Source organism: Castanea sativa, chromosome 5, assembly GCF_040712315.1.
Source record: "Castanea sativa cultivar Marrone di Chiusa Pesio chromosome 5, ASM4071231v1".
In the NCBI taxonomy this organism is placed as follows: domain Eukaryota; kingdom Viridiplantae; phylum Streptophyta; class Magnoliopsida; order Fagales; family Fagaceae; genus Castanea; species Castanea sativa.
The window spans coordinates 26,285,986-26,305,982 of record NC_134017.1 but is presented as its reverse complement, the minus strand read 5'-3'; the positions used below and the strand labels follow the sequence as shown (position 1 = coordinate 26,305,982).

At 35.9% G+C, this 19,997-nt stretch overlaps 2 protein-coding genes across 4 annotated transcripts; both read right to left on the bottom strand.

Annotated features, from left to right (window-relative positions):
• Positions 1-627: 627 nt before the first annotated feature.
• Positions 628-3,032, bottom strand: LOC142636112 (26.5 kDa heat shock protein, mitochondrial). The gene is made up of 2 exons (XM_075810191.1): positions 2,388-3,032; positions 628-1,290 (listed from the first exon to the last, which is right to left on the bottom strand). The coding sequence occupies exons 1-2, from the start codon at positions 2,698-2,700 to the stop codon at positions 878-880; spliced, it is 726 nt and encodes a 241-aa protein (XP_075666306.1). The 5' UTR covers positions 2,701-3,032; the 3' UTR covers positions 628-877.
• Positions 3,033-3,828: 796 nt separating this feature from the next.
• LOC142636113 (uncharacterized) lies at positions 3,829-9,877 on the bottom strand. Of its 3 annotated transcripts, none has more exons than XM_075810193.1 (6): positions 9,654-9,877; positions 9,440-9,553; positions 5,654-5,910; positions 5,158-5,248; positions 4,205-4,271; positions 3,829-4,130 (listed from the first exon to the last, which is right to left on the bottom strand). In XM_075810193.1, the coding sequence occupies exons 2-6, from the start codon at positions 9,442-9,444 to the stop codon at positions 4,077-4,079; spliced, it is 474 nt and encodes a 157-aa protein (XP_075666308.1). In that variant the 5' UTR covers positions 9,445-9,553; positions 9,654-9,877; the 3' UTR covers positions 3,829-4,076. The 3 variants fall into 3 exon arrangements, with proteins under 3 accessions (XP_075666308.1, XP_075666309.1, XP_075666307.1); XM_075810194.1 differs by having other exon boundaries at positions 5,654-5,915; positions 9,654-9,792; XM_075810192.1 differs by having other exon boundaries at positions 4,205-4,313; positions 9,654-9,792.
• Positions 9,878-19,997: the final 10,120 nt, after the last annotated feature.

Below are 19,997 nucleotides of genomic sequence, written 5' to 3'. Positions count from 1 at the left end.
AATTCTTTGACTCTGCCAATGTTTGACTTGAAGGCTGAGGGTTCTTCATAAGTCAATATTAACGCCAGATGGACTTTGATTATTGGTGCTATTATTGATTTCATATATAGTAATGGTAAAAGAACTGTGCCGAGTCATGGTATTGAGATTTAAGGACAAAAATATTATTTACTTCTTCATTTGTCTATTATGCTTTCAAAATGTTGCTAGTACGGTAGGATTGATAAATGTTTAAGCCTGAAAATGACATATGTTACACCAATTCATTTGTTGTTTCTCTCTCTTTTCTTCTAAATTGAAAATTGAAATATCCTAATTTCTCTTTTTCATAAAAAATTTGCTTCTTATATTATATAGAGTAATGTTAGCATGTCATCCAAGCAAATCAGTATCTTGAAACAACTAATGATTAATGACACAATTTGGCATTAAAAAAAATGAACTCTAGTTTATTATATAAACCATGAGTTCTACTCAAGTTCATTAAACCAATCTAAAGCCAGCCCGGTCCAATTGATAATTAACCTCATTACAATTAATCTGTCCAATTGATAGCTAACTTCATTACAATTAATCTAATTGATCACCAACTTCATTACAATTAATCTGAAACAAGGGACAAACTAATTGGGTAAGAAGCACAAAACTTGCATTCAGTCATAAAGTTCAAACCCTCCAATTATCTCTATATGTCACATACTACCATTTTTAATTCAACAAGCACATCAAGAAATAGCAGTAGTGCAGTTTAAAAAGTCACAAAGATCTTATTGTCATGAACAAAAACACACAAGGTTGTTCACAAGGCACGCACCCTTTTTAGTCCACATTCACAAACACACAACAAAGGCTCAAACTTAGCCCTCCTAGCTATCTATCAATGTACATTTATTTCCTGCACTTCCTTCTTTGGCTTCTCAGCTCTCGGAATAGTAATAGAAAGCACCCCATCTTTCAACTCTGCCTTAATCTCATGAACTTTGGCATCCTCGGGTAGGAATACACTAGTACTATAGTAGTCATAGCTCCTAGATGACCAATACTCATCATCTGAGTCTTCTTCCTTCTCTTCTTTGTGCTCTCCCTTTATTCTCAAAATCCCATCATCAACAGTGATCTTCAAGTCTTCTTTGGCAAGCCCGGGCACCTCATACTGCAACTTGTAGTAATCGTCCTTCACTTTTATGAGGCGACTGAGGCTCCTAGGTGTCATGTTTAGGTTCTCAAACAGTTTGTTTATGTTATCGGTTGCTTGCATGAGTGCATTTCCAAGCCCTGAGGGGAAGAACTCTAGGGAAAGATAAACAAGTTAACAAGGCAATGAGTTAAGCCTATATTTTGCCAAGTTTTTAAATTTGACACTAACAGCAACCGCCAATTAAATTGGCTCTAAATGTGTGGGGAAAAAAAAATCGGCTTGCCTTAATAGAGCATTATCTATAAGATCCAATTATATAGATTTAAAAAAAAAAAACACTTTAACAATAAATGGATCTATGTGCCCAAATTATAAGTAATAATTATAGAAATAATAATAATAGTTATCTCATGAATCAAATATATGCAGCCTTCCTCTATTACGCGGTGATGCAAAACCCAAGCAGCGAGTGTGACTATGCATGAGATGAGATGAGATACCCTAATGTAATGTGGAGGTCGGATGGTCTCCTCAATAACAGGACCAACTATGGTACGTACATGTTTGGCTCCTCTAACAATATTCTGGTCCTATTAAGTAATTTGATGAATAAGCTGAAATGAAGGCATAGAGGGCGTTTGGATTCACGTCCAGCCCACGTCCACGTTTTGGAGATTTTTTTTTTTTTTTTTTTTTTAAAGCAGCCGCACATATTGACTTTTAACTATGAACAGTATACAAAATTACTGTTCATGAGTCCCACAAATTTCACTTTTCATCAACTTTTTCATTAAAAATGGGTCCTACAATACTATTCACACATTTAAAAATTATTTTACTACAGTGTTTTCAGTTTTCAGTTTTCAGTTTCAGCAAAATAAGTTCTATCCAAACAGACCCATAGTATCGGAACTAGGAAGGACTCGTGACTCTAACACTATTTATGCAAAATTAATTGCATACGCCGGAGAATATTTGGTCCTAGAAGACTATACCCTCCAAGTAAATAATTAGTTCAACTATTCATAATTCATGTATTTGCTTCAATGTATCATTCAAGTCCAATTTATGAGTCAATAAATAATCCCAGTATATCCAATGAGTGCCAAAATTGAGCACTTTGTTGTTGATGTGGTTTTTAGTTTTTACACTAGTTTAGTGAATCACTTGAAGAAATGAAATGGAGGGGAAAAAAATTCAATATCTAGAAGACACCTAATAAAAAAAGACACTTGAGAGAGAGACGTACCATAAAGGGCAGGAACAAAGTCAGGGTCGTCGTTTTTCCAAAGCCACCTCCTGCGTTGCTTCCTTGGGAACAACTTGGACTTTTTCTTACCTTCAGAAACAGCAACATCTTTGCCATCTGAAGTCTTCTCAACAGCTACCTTATCACTAGCTGTTGTAGTAAACCTCCTAACAATCTCATTTCCCCACCTCTGCCTTTGCACCCCACCAACATTTCTCTCACAAATACCTTCAGCCACCAAAGAATAAGCACAAGAAGGGGAGGCCAACACTCTTTGTTGCAAATTCTTCAAAGCCAAACGAGCCAAGGCCATTTTGGTGAGCTTTCTGCTTAATTCCTAAGGTGTTAGGAATCTTGGTGAGAATTGTAGAAAAGATTTCTGCAGGCCTGTTGTTTGTTTGTTTTTTTTTTTTTTTTTTTCCCTTTGGTGTTGATGGAGAAAAAGATTAGCAAGAGAATTTAAAGAGGGTAGTGGGTGTGTTGGATGCTTTGGTTAGGACAGTTGGAGAAGTCTCCAAGAGGTTCTGGAGGTGATGATGACCCACAGGAAAGCATGACATGAGAGAGATGGTTCTTGATCTTTCTCAAACAAACTACAATTTTGATGAGTAGGGAAGGAAGAGTGTTCCAGAGGAAAATGCATCTGATGCCACGTCTCACTTTTTTAAAACTTTGTTATTTCACTAGCTACCACATCAGATGTACAGATTATACAGCTCTCGACATAGTCAGGCCCTAAAGGTCAACATTGATTCGAGTCATGAGGTAATGTGTCAAAGTTATTGGCCTAAAATCACAGTTCTTAGTTTAAAACATTTATTAAAAAAAAAAAAACCTCTAAACACCATTTTGGAGGCGTTCAAACTACTATATTTACTCAAAAAAGAAAAAAACTAACAGTTTAAGAGATCATTTATGTGTAGTCTAGTCACATAATTCGTTTGAATAATACACATGAATAGTGTTATAAACCATCATAAATGATTGGAGAAGATTCTTCAAAATGCAAACTTTGTAAAGAAAAATAAATAAATAGAAGGAAACAGTTAAAAAAAATTACAATTCTTACGCATGGACGTTTTAAAATACATGAAAAGGTAAAATAACAAATGAAAAAACAGCTGCCCCACAATAATTTCTTATATAATCCAATTTGACTTGGTACGCAATTGACATAAGACTTAAACACGCTTGCACAACCAATTCACATAATCCGAGATATCACAACCTCCCTCCTTTGATTCCTAATTTTCTTTGTCAAGATTGATAATACGTTATAACAGTCCAAGAAAACACTAACCAAATCTACTCAATACCCCAAAAGGATTAATCAAAATACAATTGAGGCTAAGTGAGAAGCATCATAAATAACTAATTACCACACGTGAGGCTAATGGGCTGATGGCAATTGCAGCAGTGTAGACAACACACGTTCATGAAATTTTGCAAAACTTCCTGCCATGAACCGGACAGGCAGCCGATGATATAAATCAAATTGAATGTGATACATGCATGTCTAAAAGGCCTGAATAATAAAAATCTCTGCATTGGCATGTGAGAGATCATGTTACATTTCATATACAAGTTGCAGTTTGCTCAATCACCCCTCTTGCTATGGCAACAACTTGAATGTTGCTAAGACGGGTTCTAGTATCTAAAGAGCCTTTAAGGATCTTATTCTTCTGCTGCTCAATCATATAAACCCTCCTGCTCCCAAATGTCCACAAGAAAATCTACCATTTCCTGTGTTCAAGACCAATAAAGAATTACATAAAGCACATAATTGGGATAAGACCAGCTTTTGAGAGCAGACTTACAGCAAGTGGGATAGGCTGAGGGAATGGCTTATTGTTCCCAAGCAAACTTTCATATGATGCATTCCAACTGCAAAGCCAGAATTTTTTACCAATGCATAGACAGTGAGTGCTGACAAGATGCAAGGAAAGAATTCATGAATAATCAATTCCTACTTTACAAACAAAAGGGTATATATTCCAGAAACGGTTTCTTCAAATTTTCTACATCCTTCACTCGCTACTACTTTTTAAATAAAAAAAATCTAAACAAACGATTGTCAAAGTGCAACATATGGACAAGTCAAATGATTTGGATACTTAACACTACTCGTCATTCATGACAGTCACATGAAAGCAGCTGGCAAGAAAGTGTAATACCAATTTCTGATATTTAATCTTTTTTAAGGTTTTTCAGCGCTACTCATCTTTTGAGGGCAAAACTTGGCCTACCATTAAAATGAACTAGTACCACAGGACATGCCACATATTCAAATAATACAACGAAGTCGATGTGTTAAATATGATGAAGGGGAAGAAAGTCTTCGCCCAAACTTATGATATTATCTTGGGATGATATCTTCCTCTCTTTTTTTTCTTTTTCTTTTTTAGTTAAAAAAAAAAAAAAAAAAAAATCCTTGTTGGATGAGTAAGTTTGGCCCCAAGGGGAGGGGGATGGGGAAATCCAAACTAGAGAGACCTCTGATCCATGAGGCATGATCCCAGGCTAATTGTGCTACCCCTTGGGGTCTCTTAGATGATGTCATTTCTTGTGATCCTGATATAAAATCATGACGTAGATTTAGATTCTACGAAATCAAATCATCCACGAATTGAGATGATAATTGGTGAATGGCACATGAATGTGGTGACACTCAAGAAACTACTTTATAGCTTGAAAGTTTCTGCTATCAGAGCTTCAAATAAGAGGCCCCATTTAAATTGAAAATCACAAAATAAATTTCAGAGAAATCAACCTTAGTTTGGGTTCTCGTATCTGTTGTGCCCGGTTCTCAGATCTTTTATTTCCTACCCAACGCTGCCTAGTCTGATTCCAGAGAAGAAGACCTGTGCTCCCATTTAAGACAGAAATTGCAAGTTTAAAATAGGCAAAGGAACAAGAGATAAATGGAAGAGCAACATGTAAAACTGTCTACACTATCATATTTTTTTACCACACCCAACCATAAAGCATATGCAAAGGACTAGAGACACCCTACATCAGACTGGAATGCAGATCCAGTGTGAAAGACCAAACAAATTAAGAGGGAGACAAGCTAACTAGGTTACAATTACCACTCTTTGAAATATTAATTGGAGTTTTATTCATACATGTGTTGAAACCTGACCCCTACCCAAAAGAAAAGAAAAAAAAAAGGAAGAAGAAAGAGCCAAAACTTGCAGCTATGTCAGGTGTATGGAAATGCCAAACCTATAAAGTTACTGAACATCCCAGGAGAAATGAAAACTTACCATGATTTACAAATTCAGAAGGGCCGTTAGCACTGCCAGCAACAGCATGTGGATCTAGAATTTGGTTGGTTGTACTGATTGAGGAGATGCTTCCCTGAGACTGAAGTGCACTGTTGTCCATATCCCACGTACTGGTGGTCCAGAAATCCTCTGTCTTCACCGTCTGACCTTGATTCGCTGCTCCTTTTGATGGTGATTGTGCTGGTGCATCCACCGAGGTAGTTACTGTAAGTTTAGTATAGCATCCAAGACAACCACTGCTCTGTTACAAATTACATTTGGTTCTGTTACAAATCACATATAATAATATAGCTTCTAAATAGGACTCACTACAAACTCAAAAACTGCAGCCTAATACCTAGATAAATTAGCCCACATAGAACCAGCTCTCTCACTTGCTCGCTCAAAACCCAGAAAGAAAAGACAATATCGTAATATAAGTATCATAATTTTCTCATGTGGAATCTAAAGAGAATTATACAATAATAAATCAACCAGGAAGAAAGATGAAGATAGCCAACTAAGAGCATTCACATCAGCCTTCTCAAATTTATAGCCAAACTAACCCCAAAAACACTACTTTTTCTAGTTTAGCTATCTATTTGTTTCATAGACATACATTAGCCTCAATACTATATCACTATTTCAATTAAATATTATTTTCTTTCTATTCACAATTTTAATCCCAAAACCCACAACCACCGAATACAACCACATCACTTAGCACAACCGCATCCAGCCGTCGAACCCAGAAACCAACCAGTCGTTGCACCGCAACCACATCTGCATCCAGCCATGGATATCCATTAACACTAAAACACAACGACATCAAAACCAAAACAAACACAACCACCAGATTATGGTGCCTTGAATCCACCCTCAAAACCCAACAGATCTGAGCTTGAGTTTCAGACCAAGAGTGTTGAGCCAGCACCCCACCATGGCACACCAACCAGAAACCCATGTCAACTGTCACCCGTCTCTGCCAGTGCCAAAAACCGAAATAGAAACCTATCTCAGTCATCGCGCACCAACCAAATTGTGACCCAATTTCGGTGACGCGCTGAAGTTATACCCAGTGGCAGTTGATCATGAGAGAGAGAGAGAGAGAGAGAGAGAGAGAGTAAACAAGAAGAAGAGGCACAAAAACCACTGTCAAACCCAGACCACCGTCGAACCAGACCAGCCACCACTGCACTCACCGTCGGAATTTCCACAAGCACCGCACGAATATAAAAAAAAAATAAACACAGACCCAGCAACCACTGAACCCACCGCCAGAAACCACCACACCCACTGCAAAATCAACACAAACCCCACACCCACTACACAAATCAAACCAAACCCATAAACCACTGCACCCACACACAAATCAATGCAAATATCAACACAAACCCACAAAAATTAACTTTCAGACACCCAAATCCGCCACCACCGACCAGCTACGACCACCAAATCCAAGTGTTGCAATTCACAATAACTTCGACTGCCACCAAATGGAGATTTCGAAGAAGAGAGAGAGAGAGAGAGAGAGCAAGTTTTGAGATTTTATATTTTAGCACTAGTGAGGAAGAGTATCTCGCTACTAGTCGCGATTGCTGTTCATTGTTAAATTCTTTTTGGTTAGTTTATTGAGTCTGATGCGAGGGGTTTTTGTGAGTTTCTAGTTATATTTTTATCAGGCTAGTTTGACTAGCCTTATGCGAGTGCTCTTAGAATGTCAATTGTGCTGACAGGGCTACACCCCAAAAAGTAAAAACTGGATGGGAAAAGAGGGGAGAGAGTTGTTCAAAGAATCACCATTTAGTATAGGGCTACAATCCAGGGGGTTCTGATAATAATGAACTAAGTATATTAAAAACAGCTTGGCAAAAAAACCTCATTATCCAAACCTCAACTTGTCTAAAACAAATTTTCTTCCTTATTTTTTATTTTTCATTTTACTGCCAACAGAAGATGCATTTACTGCAACTTCAAGTCAACAAAATAATGCTGCATGACCAGAATGGGCTCAAGTTAGATAAAAAATGGGAACTATGTTCTTAAATTCATTCATTTTGATATATGGGATAAATTATAAGGAGCTATTATAACATTTTTAAAATGATAACACTGGTCTTTGCACTCTGCTTATAGATTCAAGATAAATTTAACATTCTCTGTCAATCTTCTGAAGCTAAACATTTAAGTTGAGCAGTGTCAGTTCTCAGTTTGAACTTGATCACTTAAGCTATCATTATTTGGGATATTCTGCATGCAACTATTAGCATGCAGTAGATATCTATTACGGCCTCAAATGCTTGATAGACCACCTAAGACAATATGCACATCAAGCTTTAGATTGACATCAGTTTAAAATTCAAATTGACAACAGTTTTCCATTTGCAATTTGAACATCCTTTTGAAAATTTTCTTTGTGGAAAATTTCAACCAACAGCAAGAGGAACTCAGAATGTTGCACCAAGCCATCTTTGACCCATACTAAGCCAAGGCTGGCAACCAGACATTAGATAGGCAATGCATGAACGGGAACTAACAGCAAGGTAGTATTCACATTTTATTTTTGCTACCAAGGTACTTAGTCAATCTAGAAGGCCATGGGAACATATGGTGCAGATCCACAACCGGATTATCCTTACCAAGGAAACTGCATAGGCCAATAATCAGAGGTTTGAACTTCGTTGATTCAGGACATTTGAATTAAAAAAAAATTCCAAATGTTATTAAGAAATTATGCAAATTTTCTTTATTGGTAACTTATGCACCTGGTGGGTATTGAGCCCAGAACCTCACCATCCACTTTACTTTTATAAGGAAGGAAATAACATTTGAGCAAGATATCATTGGCTCCAATAAAAAAAAAAGGTTAAATAACCAAACTAACTACCTCAATTATCCTAACTTATCATCATTAAGGTTTGATAAGTGACAGTGAAGTGCTTCCCTATCAGCTAGCAATGATCAAGATGTATTCATACATAGAAAAAAGATTTAATCACTTCAACTCTATTTACACATTTGAAGCCACCAGGGAGTTTTACTGCTTTGAGGACAGAAAGAAATATATGCAGGACACAAGGATACTATTAATTATGTGTCACATTCTTATTTGAATCTGGAAATCTAAGACATTAGCAGAAAAGTTACACCAACTCAAAAATCAGGTCATACGAGCAAATTGAACAATAACAATAACATGATGTAGAGGGAAAATAAAATCATATCATGAGATAACCAAAGACTTCTATTTATCCATTTCATTGCCTAGCAAATGTCAAACTTCTTTTTTTTTTTTTAAGTAATATCTTTGAGACAGCATACATCAAGCTCTATTTCATTTAAACATGGAAAAACATAAATCTCTGCTCAATGGAGGCTCATCAAGGCATCTCATATAGTTAAATTGAAAGTTTCAATTTCTTTAATAAAGTTTTATCTAACAGAATACCCCCAACCCCAAAAAAATTAATAAAATATTAATATTTCGGAATATTACTGAGCTAAATTGACTTTGCCAATTTCTGAATGAACCAAACTACATGATGTATTAATACACAAATACAATGCCCCCTTAAAACCCTCTATTGAAATTCACACAACTCTTCTCTTTTTACTGGTTTTCTCTTTATCCAAACAACAAAAGTCACAAGTCCGAACAGATTCCAATTCAAACATAATTTTTTTTTTTTTTAAAAACCCACGAATATTACAAGCTTGAAATCTCATTCAACCGCAAAATCCCCATGGAAGAATTCGAAAACTGTAATGGGAATCAGAAAAACATACCCCATATCGCAATATATAAAGAAACGCCCACAAACCCTTATCAGATCTGCTTTCCAGCAAAAATCAAAGCTTGATGGGAAAATGATTCCAGGAAAGAAACATCAGAGAGCCCTCCTGAGTCCCACAAAAATAATGGGTATCAAATAAAAATTCAAACAAAAATATAATTTTTTAAAAATAAAAAAAAATCTTTATTCAAGGAAAAGAAGTAAACCTGTGAGATTGTGTAACATGTAAACACACACTCTCTCTCTTTCCTGGAAGGGATGCCCTCTTGGATTTCTGCTGTTTCTTCTTCTTCTTCCTCTCTGGCAATTATTGACAAAAAGGAAGGAAGAAGAAAGAAGTTGGGCAGACCTGAAAAAGGATATATATAGAGTGAAGTTTTAACTTCCCCTAAGTTTTTTAACCTCTAGTGGTTCTTTTTATGTTAGCATTAATTTGTTTGCCGCACATATCTGTTTGGTTTTCTTCTTAGGACCAGGGTTATGGATAACATATGATCAAAACAAAATTTCCCTTTTTAGGTTTTTTTTTCTTCCTTTTTTGATAATATCCTTTGAGTCTTACTATTAATACTCGATGTTTGTTTGAGAAGAGCTTATTAAATCTTTTATTGTAAATTTTTTGCTAAAAGTATGTTATAATATACTTGTACTTTAAGAAAAAGTGAGGTCTAAAAAAAATTCTGTACATAAAAGTAAAAAACTAAAAACTGATCAAATAAACTCAAGTCAAACGAACACTTTTATTAGTGTCAATTTGGTACCCTTAGCTTATTTGTATGGTTTTTATTAAAAAAATCATTTTTAGTAACTTTTAGTTTAAATGTGACAAAAAGCTAACGATTATATAACATTCAAAAGAAAAAACTAAAAAATAAATCATTTGCAAAAAAAGATGAGACAAAAAGCAAAAAGTTACATTTTACCAAATGGCCTTCTTATGATGATTTTTTTTTTTAATTTTAAATTTTGTAAGTTGTTAAGCTTTTAGTCTTTTAATTAAACTATTAATTTTGGTCAAGAGTTTTGTAACTAAGTGATATTGATAAAACGATCACCCTTAATTTTTTTTTCAAATTAAAAAGGAAAAGAAAATTTATGGATGTTCTTGAATCTCATTTATCCTTCATGTTATGATATATATATATATATATATATATATATATATATATATATATTATTTAGAAGAAGCTATTTATATTTGTAGGGACACAATTTTGTGCCTAAGCCCAAAGGAAGAAAGGGAATAGGTCCAAAGAGCCCAATACAATGAATTTATAGAGAGTGGATTGGAAAACTAGGTTCTAATAAGTTTAAACAACAATCATAGTGAGCCAAAATCACAATAGAATAAAGATGAACTAAATTTGGCTAAAGAAAATCGTCCTCAGACACAATCTGAGGTGGATGGTTCTTATATTTTTCTCTTTTGGGACTGATTACAAATATTCTTCTTCACACCACAGTGTTTTTCTCTCTTTTTTCTTCGATCCCTTCTTCTTTGGATCTTTCCTCTATTTTATACTATCTTCCCCCTCTATCTCTACCCTCCACGTGTAGATCAGATTGCTGGTGTTAATCCTTATTCCATCAGCACTTTCTTGAAGTCTTTGGGAGTAGCTGTAAGGCTGAAAAATCACTGTTCATGTATCACTTCCTCATTAATGCGGTCAGAAAGTTAGCTACAGAGTATTCAATGCGGTGGTAGTAGCTTTCTTTTAGATATTTCATAACTTTCTTTTAGATATTTCATAACTTTCTTTTGTCCTGTATTCTCACGATACATATCCTTATTAACATAATTTCCTGGAATGTTGCTTTTGGGTGTCAGACCGTACCTTCTGGCCTCTGCTTCGTTCAGCCGAGGAGATATCTCTCCTCAAACCCCCTCCTCCAACCATCGTAACTTGAACTCTATCTTCATTCATCAATGCTAACCTTCCTAACAATATTTACCCCGTCCTCAAACAATTAAGCATCCTCGGATCAAGCCTCCGACCCAATATACACTACTGGGCTTATTCTCCCTACAATAGCCCCTCGAAATCCTCCGTTTTAGCCCCTCATGAAGAAAATGGGGATTTCGATACTACCCTAAATATTATGTTCTCATCGTATATTAGTCCTGTCTGCATAGGTACCTTTTTAACTTCCCAACGCACACTCTTGATGCTTCGGCATCCGAGACGTGTCTTCATTAAATTTTTTTGACTCCCTGCTCCCCACGATCTACGGTGCGATACAGATCCAACGGCTAGGGATTTTCTTGGACTTCGGGTGGGAATTTTCCCACTTATCTCCCTCCCTGATACAAATATCACTTAAACCCTTCCTTTCCTTCATTTTTGCACTCATAAATATCAAAAGCTAGTCCAAGGAGAGTTTCTTTGCACTCGTAAGTCTTTTCCTCCCTTTCTACTTACTTTTATTTCTACTTTTCTTTATATAGTCCTCTTTTCTCCTCGGCACCCTCAATTTCTCTCCACCATCCTAGTTTGTTCATCCTTCTTTCTCCTATGGGTAGATTTGCTTACTTGGTAGACTCTGCGGAGAATATAGAGAGTTTGAAAGCTCAATATAGAATCCTGCCAAGAGTTTCCATTAGGTATTGTAAGCAAAGGGATTAACTCAATTAAAGGCAAGAGGGAGGAGTGATAATCCCGATGATTGCCTTTATAGAAGGAGGGATGAGAATCCCTATGGGCACGGTCACTAAGGATTACCTTAGGGCTCACAGATTAGCTCCTACCCAATGTGCTTCAAATATGTTTAGAATTTTGGGTAGCGTGGATGCCTTTAATGAGAAAATGGGCTTAGGTCTTACCTATCACGATGTCAATTGGGTCTATAACCTCCACCACTTAAAAGAGCAGGGATATTACCTAAAAACTAGGTACCTCGAGTTTTGACTCATTTCTTGCCTCCCTGAATCCAACAAAATGATGAATAAAAACTTTCTAATCGTCTCCAAGGAGTGGCACGATGGCCTCCCCTGTCTGACGAGAGAAGGGAAACCAGGTGAGGGTGTAGGTTTAGGTTTACTACTTCTAATTTGTCTTTTGTTTTTTCTTTTCCATACTTTGTATCCATCTTTCCTTGTCTGTGCTGTCCTATTACTAAAACATTTTGTTTTCTTAATGGTTTCGCAGATAAGCACGCCGCTGAACCGAACCTAAGCCTTGTCAACAAGTAAAGTCTAGACCGAATATTTCAAGCCAAGGTGTTTGTCCACACAGATGGTTAACTACAAGCGGTGTACTTGATCCTCGGCTACACTTTGCTCTCATTTAGCTTCCAAGCACCAAAGAACGTGATAAAGGTAAAGGACCTACGCCTGCCCTTAATCCACGTTGCCATGCTTGGTTTCCTAAACCCAGGTCCGGGACCACAGGGTGTATTGTAGGTAGAACCACTCTTTCAGTACAAGGCTAAGGACGAAGCAACTCCTTCCCAGCCAGCCACCCAAGCAGAGGAGGAAATAGTCGAATTTTCTGATTCCAAGGACGAATTCAAGGTATTCAATCGACCTGAATCCCCGGAGGTTCCCAACGATGACTTTAGCAATCTCCCATTGGCACAAGTAAGTCATACACAAGAAGAAGACTCTTCCAATCCTGAAGCCATGGGAATACAACGAAGGGTAAGAACGAGTCTTAACGACTTGCTGGAGTTTCAGGCTGGAGGGAACATTCCTGAGAAGATAGTCCAACCACAATCTTCAACCCTTTCCTCCACTCAGGTCTCCCAAATCAACTTGGCTGATAAAAAGAGAAAAAGATATCCTAAAGGAAAGGAAGTAATAGAGGAGAGAATGACAGCTCAACCAAAGGAGTCTGAGCACCAGAGAGGGGGCAAGCAAGCCAGGGTCGTGCAGATGAGGTTGTCTAGCGAGGGAGCTGTCATAGAAAGGAGGGCCGACCACCAGGTTGAAGTCTTAGCCTAGGCCCTTTCCTTGATATTAGATGGAAGTCCCCTCCTCAGCGATGCCTTGATCAGGGACTTTCAATAAGGAAAGGCGGGTACATTGCTAATGCTGTAGAGCAGGCCTTACTACTGCCTGTTGACATGACAGAACTCCGAGGGATGAGGCATCATGAAGTGTTCCTCACCTTAAAGAAGGACCTTGCCTTGGTAAGCCTTCCAACCAAAAAGGCCTTCTTTCTTCGCTCTTCTTCTTCTTCTTCTTTTTTTTTTTTTTTTTTTTTTACACTTAGAGTTATAACTATGTTTGTACTTTTTATTATTATTATTATTATTATTATTATTATTATTATTATTATTATTTTACTGTTACACTTTACGCTCCTTTTTCTAGCAGGCTGTCCAAGCCAAGGTTGAGGAGATAGCCCGATCTGCTCATAGGACAATGAAGAACAAGGAGAGTCGGTGCATTGCAGCCGTGGACGCATTCAATGTAGTCGACCAGAAAATTAAAGAACCGATTGAAAAGCTGAATGAGTCAGATTGGGACAGGAAAAATGCTAAGGCTGCCCTAGAGGGAGCTGAGAGACAGGCGGAGACCTAGCGCAAGCAGCTCTGCCAAACCGAGGACCAGCTGTCCACAGCCAAGGAACAAATCTTGAGCCTGAAAAAGAAACTGATAAAGGCCGAGAAGGTTAAGGACCAAGCCAAGCAGGACGGCTATAAGGTGGGGGTATCTAAGATTGAGGAAGCCCTCAGGGCTAAGGTTACGGGGGTATGTAGGGCTTACTGCCCCTAGGTGTGGAACGAGGCCTTTGACCAAGCTAGGGTTAAGGCCTCTTCTGCTCTCAAGAGAGTAGTAAACGTTTACTTACCCCCAGCAATTCAAGTGTCAAGCCCTCCCACCTCCAAGGATTCCAAAGCCAACCTTGTCTCTAAAAAATCAGATGAGGTCAAGGATACATAGATCCAAGCTCCTCCTACTTCTACCAGCTCGGCCGTGGATGTGGAATCGGAAAGGGTCGTCGAGGAAGGCAAAAGGACTTCAAAAGGGGGGGGGGGTTACTGAAACTGAAACCATCAAGCCCCCACCTGCGCCTAAGGATGTTTCTAAGGGTGGAGTTGCCTCTCATGACATGGAGATAGTTCTGGCTTCAATCCCCCTTCTTTCCAAGGAAGATCCTAAAGGCAAAGGTCTTGCCTCTACAATTGCTGAAGTGTTCAAACCCACCAAAGGCACAGGGAAGGTTAATCCCCCTTAAAGATCAACTAGGACCTAGACCAGAGCTTCTTAAGCTTAATTTCCAGTTTGTTTTGTTGTTTTTCTTTTATTTGACTTGTAATTTAAACTTCTACTCCTTGTAATCATTTTGTCTTTTGCAAGGTTTAATTCAATAACAGTCACAAAGTTTTATATACATGTTTTATGCCAGTTTTGCTGTTCTTTATTTATATATATATATATATATATATATATACTTTACGTTTAATTGGCATAGGAATAAAGTATAACAGCATCTGAAGTAAAACTTGTTTACACATTAAGCTTGAGAGATTATTTATGTAAAAGATGACATCATTTTCTACATTCCAAGCCCACACTATTTAAACAAGGAATGACTTTCATCTGAAAAAGCATACTATTTACCTCTAATTAACCTACAAACAAATCATAGCTTAATTCAATTGCCTGTGTAGATGAAAGCTCAGTAGCCACATTCCAAGCAATCCATGATAGGTTTGGCCCAGCCATCCAAGTTCATGATATTAATGAGTTACGCTATCCATTTGAAATATATACCTTAGGCACAATCAACTTAAAGAATTCAGTATACCACTAAATGTTTTATCAGTTTTAGAGGGTGGTGGAGCATTTCTAAATTTTCAAATTTTTTCAATTAAAAAAAATTCAATTAATGATTGAAAAATATTTTGCAAGTTTTTTTTAAAAAAATTTTAACAAAATTTAACGTAAAGGCATTAATTAAATAAATTTAAAACTTAAAGGACTGAAATGAACGAAAGTAAAGTTAAAAGACTAAAATAAAATTTGAAGAAACTTAAAAAGTCAGTTTTGCATTTTAGCAAAAATAATATGAAAAAAATTTAAACAATAAGGATAAAAAAAAAATGCTGCATAGTGCCAACAATCCTATGTCTCAATTCTAAACAAATCCTAAAATGTTTTGGGAATCTGTCAACTATAACCCCAAAATAAGTAGAGATGTTGCTTTGCTTTAGATTTTTTTTTTTCACCTAATTAATTATTTCAAAAAAAGATATTTTTATTAGGATGACACACATACATGGATGTAACTAAAATTTAAAGGCTAAAATGTAAAACCGACCCTCTAAATTTATTCAATTTTTATTTCAATCCTCTAACTTTGCTTTAGTTTAGTTCAATTCTCTAATTTCTAAGTTTATTCAATTAAGGTTTTTCCATTAAATTTTGTTATATGTTATGGTTAATTTTTCAATTTTTCTTCAAATTTTTTAAATTAAAAAAATTCAATTAATGGTTGAAAAATATTTTCTAGATTTTTTTTTCAAAAGCTTTTAACAAAAGTTGACAGAAATGCCTTATTTAAATAAATATGAAATTTAGAGGACTGAAATAAACGAAAGAAAAGTTAGAGTACTAAAATAAAATCTGAAAAAATTTAGAAGGTCAATTTTGCATTTTAGTCGAAATTAGATTATCAAAAATTTAAAAAAAAATAAAAATAAAAGTTAGTACTATTAAGTGAAACTTATATGGGATAAAAGTGCAAAGTATACATGATCTAAATCTTTATATATATATATATATATATATATATATATATATATATATATATATATATATAAATCAATCATTTTCATTATATAAAAAAATAAAAAACTTAATCGTGTTTTCTGGGGGGGGGGGGGGGGCGGGGAAGGTAATTGAATCAATGTTTTAACGAAAATGCATTATTGGTTCCATGGCTCTTAATCAAAACCAGAAAATTGGGCCCAAAGCTTATCATAGCCCTAAGGCCTAATTTCCACCCCAAAAGCAGGCTCGGTCCGCGGCTGAGTTGAAAGAGCCTGGTTGGTATTCAGATTCATGGTCAGCCTTCCAAAAGAAAAAAGTTCAAAGTAGACCATAAAGTAGAAAGTCAATCAGAAGGTCTTTTCTTTTTTTTTTTTTAAATAAAAAAAATTATAAATAAAAGATCGTTTATTAACATTATATTTGAGCTGTTTTCCTTGAAATTTACTACGTTGAAATAATTGAAAGGTTGTATCATGGTCAAAAAAATCATCTTGTTAATAGCAATTACACAACCAAAAGCGAAATGGGTGGAGGAAATTCACTTTCATTACTATAGGATTAGTTATTATTCCATTTAGGCAGATTTCCATCCATGTGTTTTTATTATTATTTTAAGCACCGATTATCTTACATTTCCCATAATCAAGCTCCTGCTAGTATACACAAATATATACTTTTTTTTTTAATTTCCAAACATGTAAAACCTTTTTTTTAAGGGTGGATTGAAGAATTTAGTTGTTTTTGTTTAGAGAAATAAAAAAAGTTAGGCATTTAGTATGAGGTACTGTTTTAAAATTCCTAAAAATATTGAAAGATTTTCTAACAATATCTTGTTTGGTTACAAATTACATATAAGAATTATATGCTCAGGGTATCTAAATTCCCTCTCAATCTCATTTTTGAAGGAATGTAGATTTCCTTTTTTTTTTTAAATGCAAGTATTTGCATTCTCATGTCAGGAAAAAGTTACATTTCTTATCAAGTAACAATTTGACCCATTCTTCCTACCCTTTAACCAACAGAAACAATACTAAAAATAATAATAATTATAAATTGACAATTTAAATAATTATATTTGTATTATACATGCCATTTAGAAAATGTTATACTATAGACTATAGGTGTATGTAAATTTTGAGGATTTATAGTTTATACTTTGTTTCTCATGGTTAATTTAGTGAAAGAATTTTTTTTTTTTTTTGAAATTGTGTTTACCAATCAAAGCATATTTTGGAATAAAAAAATTTATAAGATTTGTAGAAATAAAAATAAATAAAGAATATCGTATCTCGTGATTCTTATTAGATTCCTAATCAAACCAAACATAAAAATAATTTTATCTCAAGACATCACATTATCAAGAATCTAGATATTGGGATTTGGGTGTAATGTGAATTCCCTCAAACCAAACGCACCCTTTGTCAAATATGATATCCAATCATATATTAATCTTGCGGACATTTGATTTTGGGTTGACCTTATAATATTGTGTTACAAAAGCTTTTGAGACTTTACAATTTTACACATCATTGCACTAATATATATTTTTAATTCAATTTAAACTATATTCTATATTTAAACCCCTATTAAAACCTTTAGCATACCATATTTTAATTAAATAGTAGAACAAACAAAATCATTATAGCCAAAAGGAAGATGAGGTCTCCCTCCTTAATCTTAATGCCATGGACTAACCCACTGTTGTTTTGGCTATCTCCGCATATGGTGACATTGAGTCCTTATAAGAGCATTAGCATCCAGAGATGCTAAAAAAAAAAAAAAAACTATTTTGCATCCTAAAGCACCATTTTATCTATTTTACCAACCTATTTTACAACTCATCATATATCCCAGTTTTTATTTTTACACACAACCCAATAAAATAATATAAACTACCTAATAAAATAATAGAAGTACTCTCTTCCCACTCTTTTTTTCTCTTCATATACAATCACAAGATTAAAATTTTTTTTTTCTTTACAACTTGATGATGTACAAAAATCATCAGTGAGTTGATCATCCACACATGTGACAATGGGTGCACTTGAAAAAAAAAAAAAAAAAAAGAAGAAGAACCAATCGAAGGGCACTAGTGGGGTATCAGCCAAAGACCCTCCAAAGGTTAAGTCAGAAGAGAGCTCTAACAATAATGAGAGTATAAGTTTTAGAGAAATTGTGCGTACCTTGATTTGTGAGGGGCTTTGGGGTTTTTATAGTAATGTAGAATTGATCTCTGTTTCTTGATGGAGAATGTATTTTCTTGTAGAGAAGATCCTCATTAATGCTCGTATTTTGTGGGATTCTTTCCTTGTAGGGATTCCTCTAACTATGGTTTGGCGTAGAACACAAGTCATTTCCATATTAGGCTCCTTGGAGACCACTTAGGCCACGTAGGTGCCACGTGGCTTTCAACAAACCGTCTCCCTTGGATCTGTCCACTCTAAAGAGTCCATCCATCTCCTTGCCCTTCCGTCCAAGTTATGAATCCGTCTACCAGTTCTTTGACTGTCAGACCAACCAGGCCGTCTCCTTTGAAGACCCCGTCGCTTATGTTTGACTCCATTAATTGGATCCGTCTACTTTAGGATTTATCTCTATCACAACCTATGACTAGTAAGGTTACATATATGAAACTTTATTGTTCATAGGTTGCAAATTTTTTTTATGTTTACAAACTTGGATGGAGTGGGTTTATGACATCTTGGGTTGTAAAATAGCAATTGGAGGACGTTTTCACCCCCCCCCCCACCCCCCCAATACTAGTGCTCTAAGGAAATTAGACCTTCTCATAAAGAGAGGATCGTACGACCCCAGTGAAATGGATCCAAAGGTGGGATAATAGCAAGTTGAAGCATGCAAAGATATCCATAAATTGGAATTCTGCTTTTAGGGGGCGTTTGGTTCGCCATGATGTTACATTATGCTGTAATATTATGTTATTGTAATCTTACATTAATGTAATATCAATACAAGAATACAATATTAAATTTTTTAGAAAGGTGATGAGATTAAGATGATGTGATATATTTTGTAATTTTAAATTATAGTTGTAAGTGCACAATTGTACCTGGCCCCAAGAACAGTTACGGGCTCAGGCCCAATGAGCCTTAAACAATATGATTTGTAGAGCGTGGGCTTGAAACCCAGGTTAGAAGTGTTTGAGGATTAAATGACAAGCCAAAGATGGTAAACACTTGAAAACAACAATGAATACTGTAAATCAACCTGCTCGGACGTAAGCCGAGAACTGTTCTTATATTATTTCTCTCTCTTTTTTCTCTTTCTTTTAGGTTACAAAAAAAAAGGGATCCCCCTTTCTGTTCTAAGTTGCTCCTTAAATACTCCTCTTTTTGATACTTTGTACACGTGTTGCCCCAACTCCCCCTTAGCCTAGATATTTCTTTTCTCAGTGCCTTTGAATAGTAACCAGAAGTTTCCCTTCCACTGTTCAGGTGTGACTTTCCCATTAATGCGGCCAGGGTGGTAGGTGCAGGGTCTTTAATGTGGAGGTGACAGCCTTTATCCTTGGTGTTTCTCTAACATCGGTGCTTCTAGGACATTCAAGGGTTTACCCCTTTTATCCATTGGTTTTGACCATGTCATTGCCTAACGTTTATCATGAAGTCCCGGGTTCTCCAGTGTCCGTCCGAAGAGAAATTCACCCTTGGCTGGATCCTCGGATCCTCGGCGTATGGGCCGACCCGTAGTACTAACAAGTTCTAAACTCAAGAGCAGGTCGGCCTTCCTTAGCACGGCCCAAAGGCCCATATCTCCATCAGGGTCTTTTTACTCCCCACAATAGTAATGTTAGAAAAAATAAAATAAACCAAAA

Bases quoted from the DNA above. Each gene is read 5' to 3' on its own strand.
- LOC142636112 (XM_075810191.1), bottom strand. From the start codon at position 2,700: ATGGCCTTGGCTCGTTTGGCTTTGAAGAATTTGCAACAAAGAGTGTTG. The intron at 1,291-2,387 runs GTACGTCTCTCT...ATCTTTCCCTAG, and splicing joins CTTTGTTCCTGCCCTTTATG to AGTTCTTCCCCTCAGGGCTT.
- LOC142636113 (XM_075810192.1), bottom strand. The intron at 5,249-5,653 runs GTAAGTTTTCAT...ATGGGAGCACAG, and splicing joins TTCTGAATTTGTAAATCATG to GTCTTCTTCTCTGGAATCAG. The intron at 4,314-5,157 runs GTTGATTTCTCT...GCATCTTGTCAG, and splicing joins ATACGAGAACCCAAACTAAG to CACTCACTGTCTATGCATTG.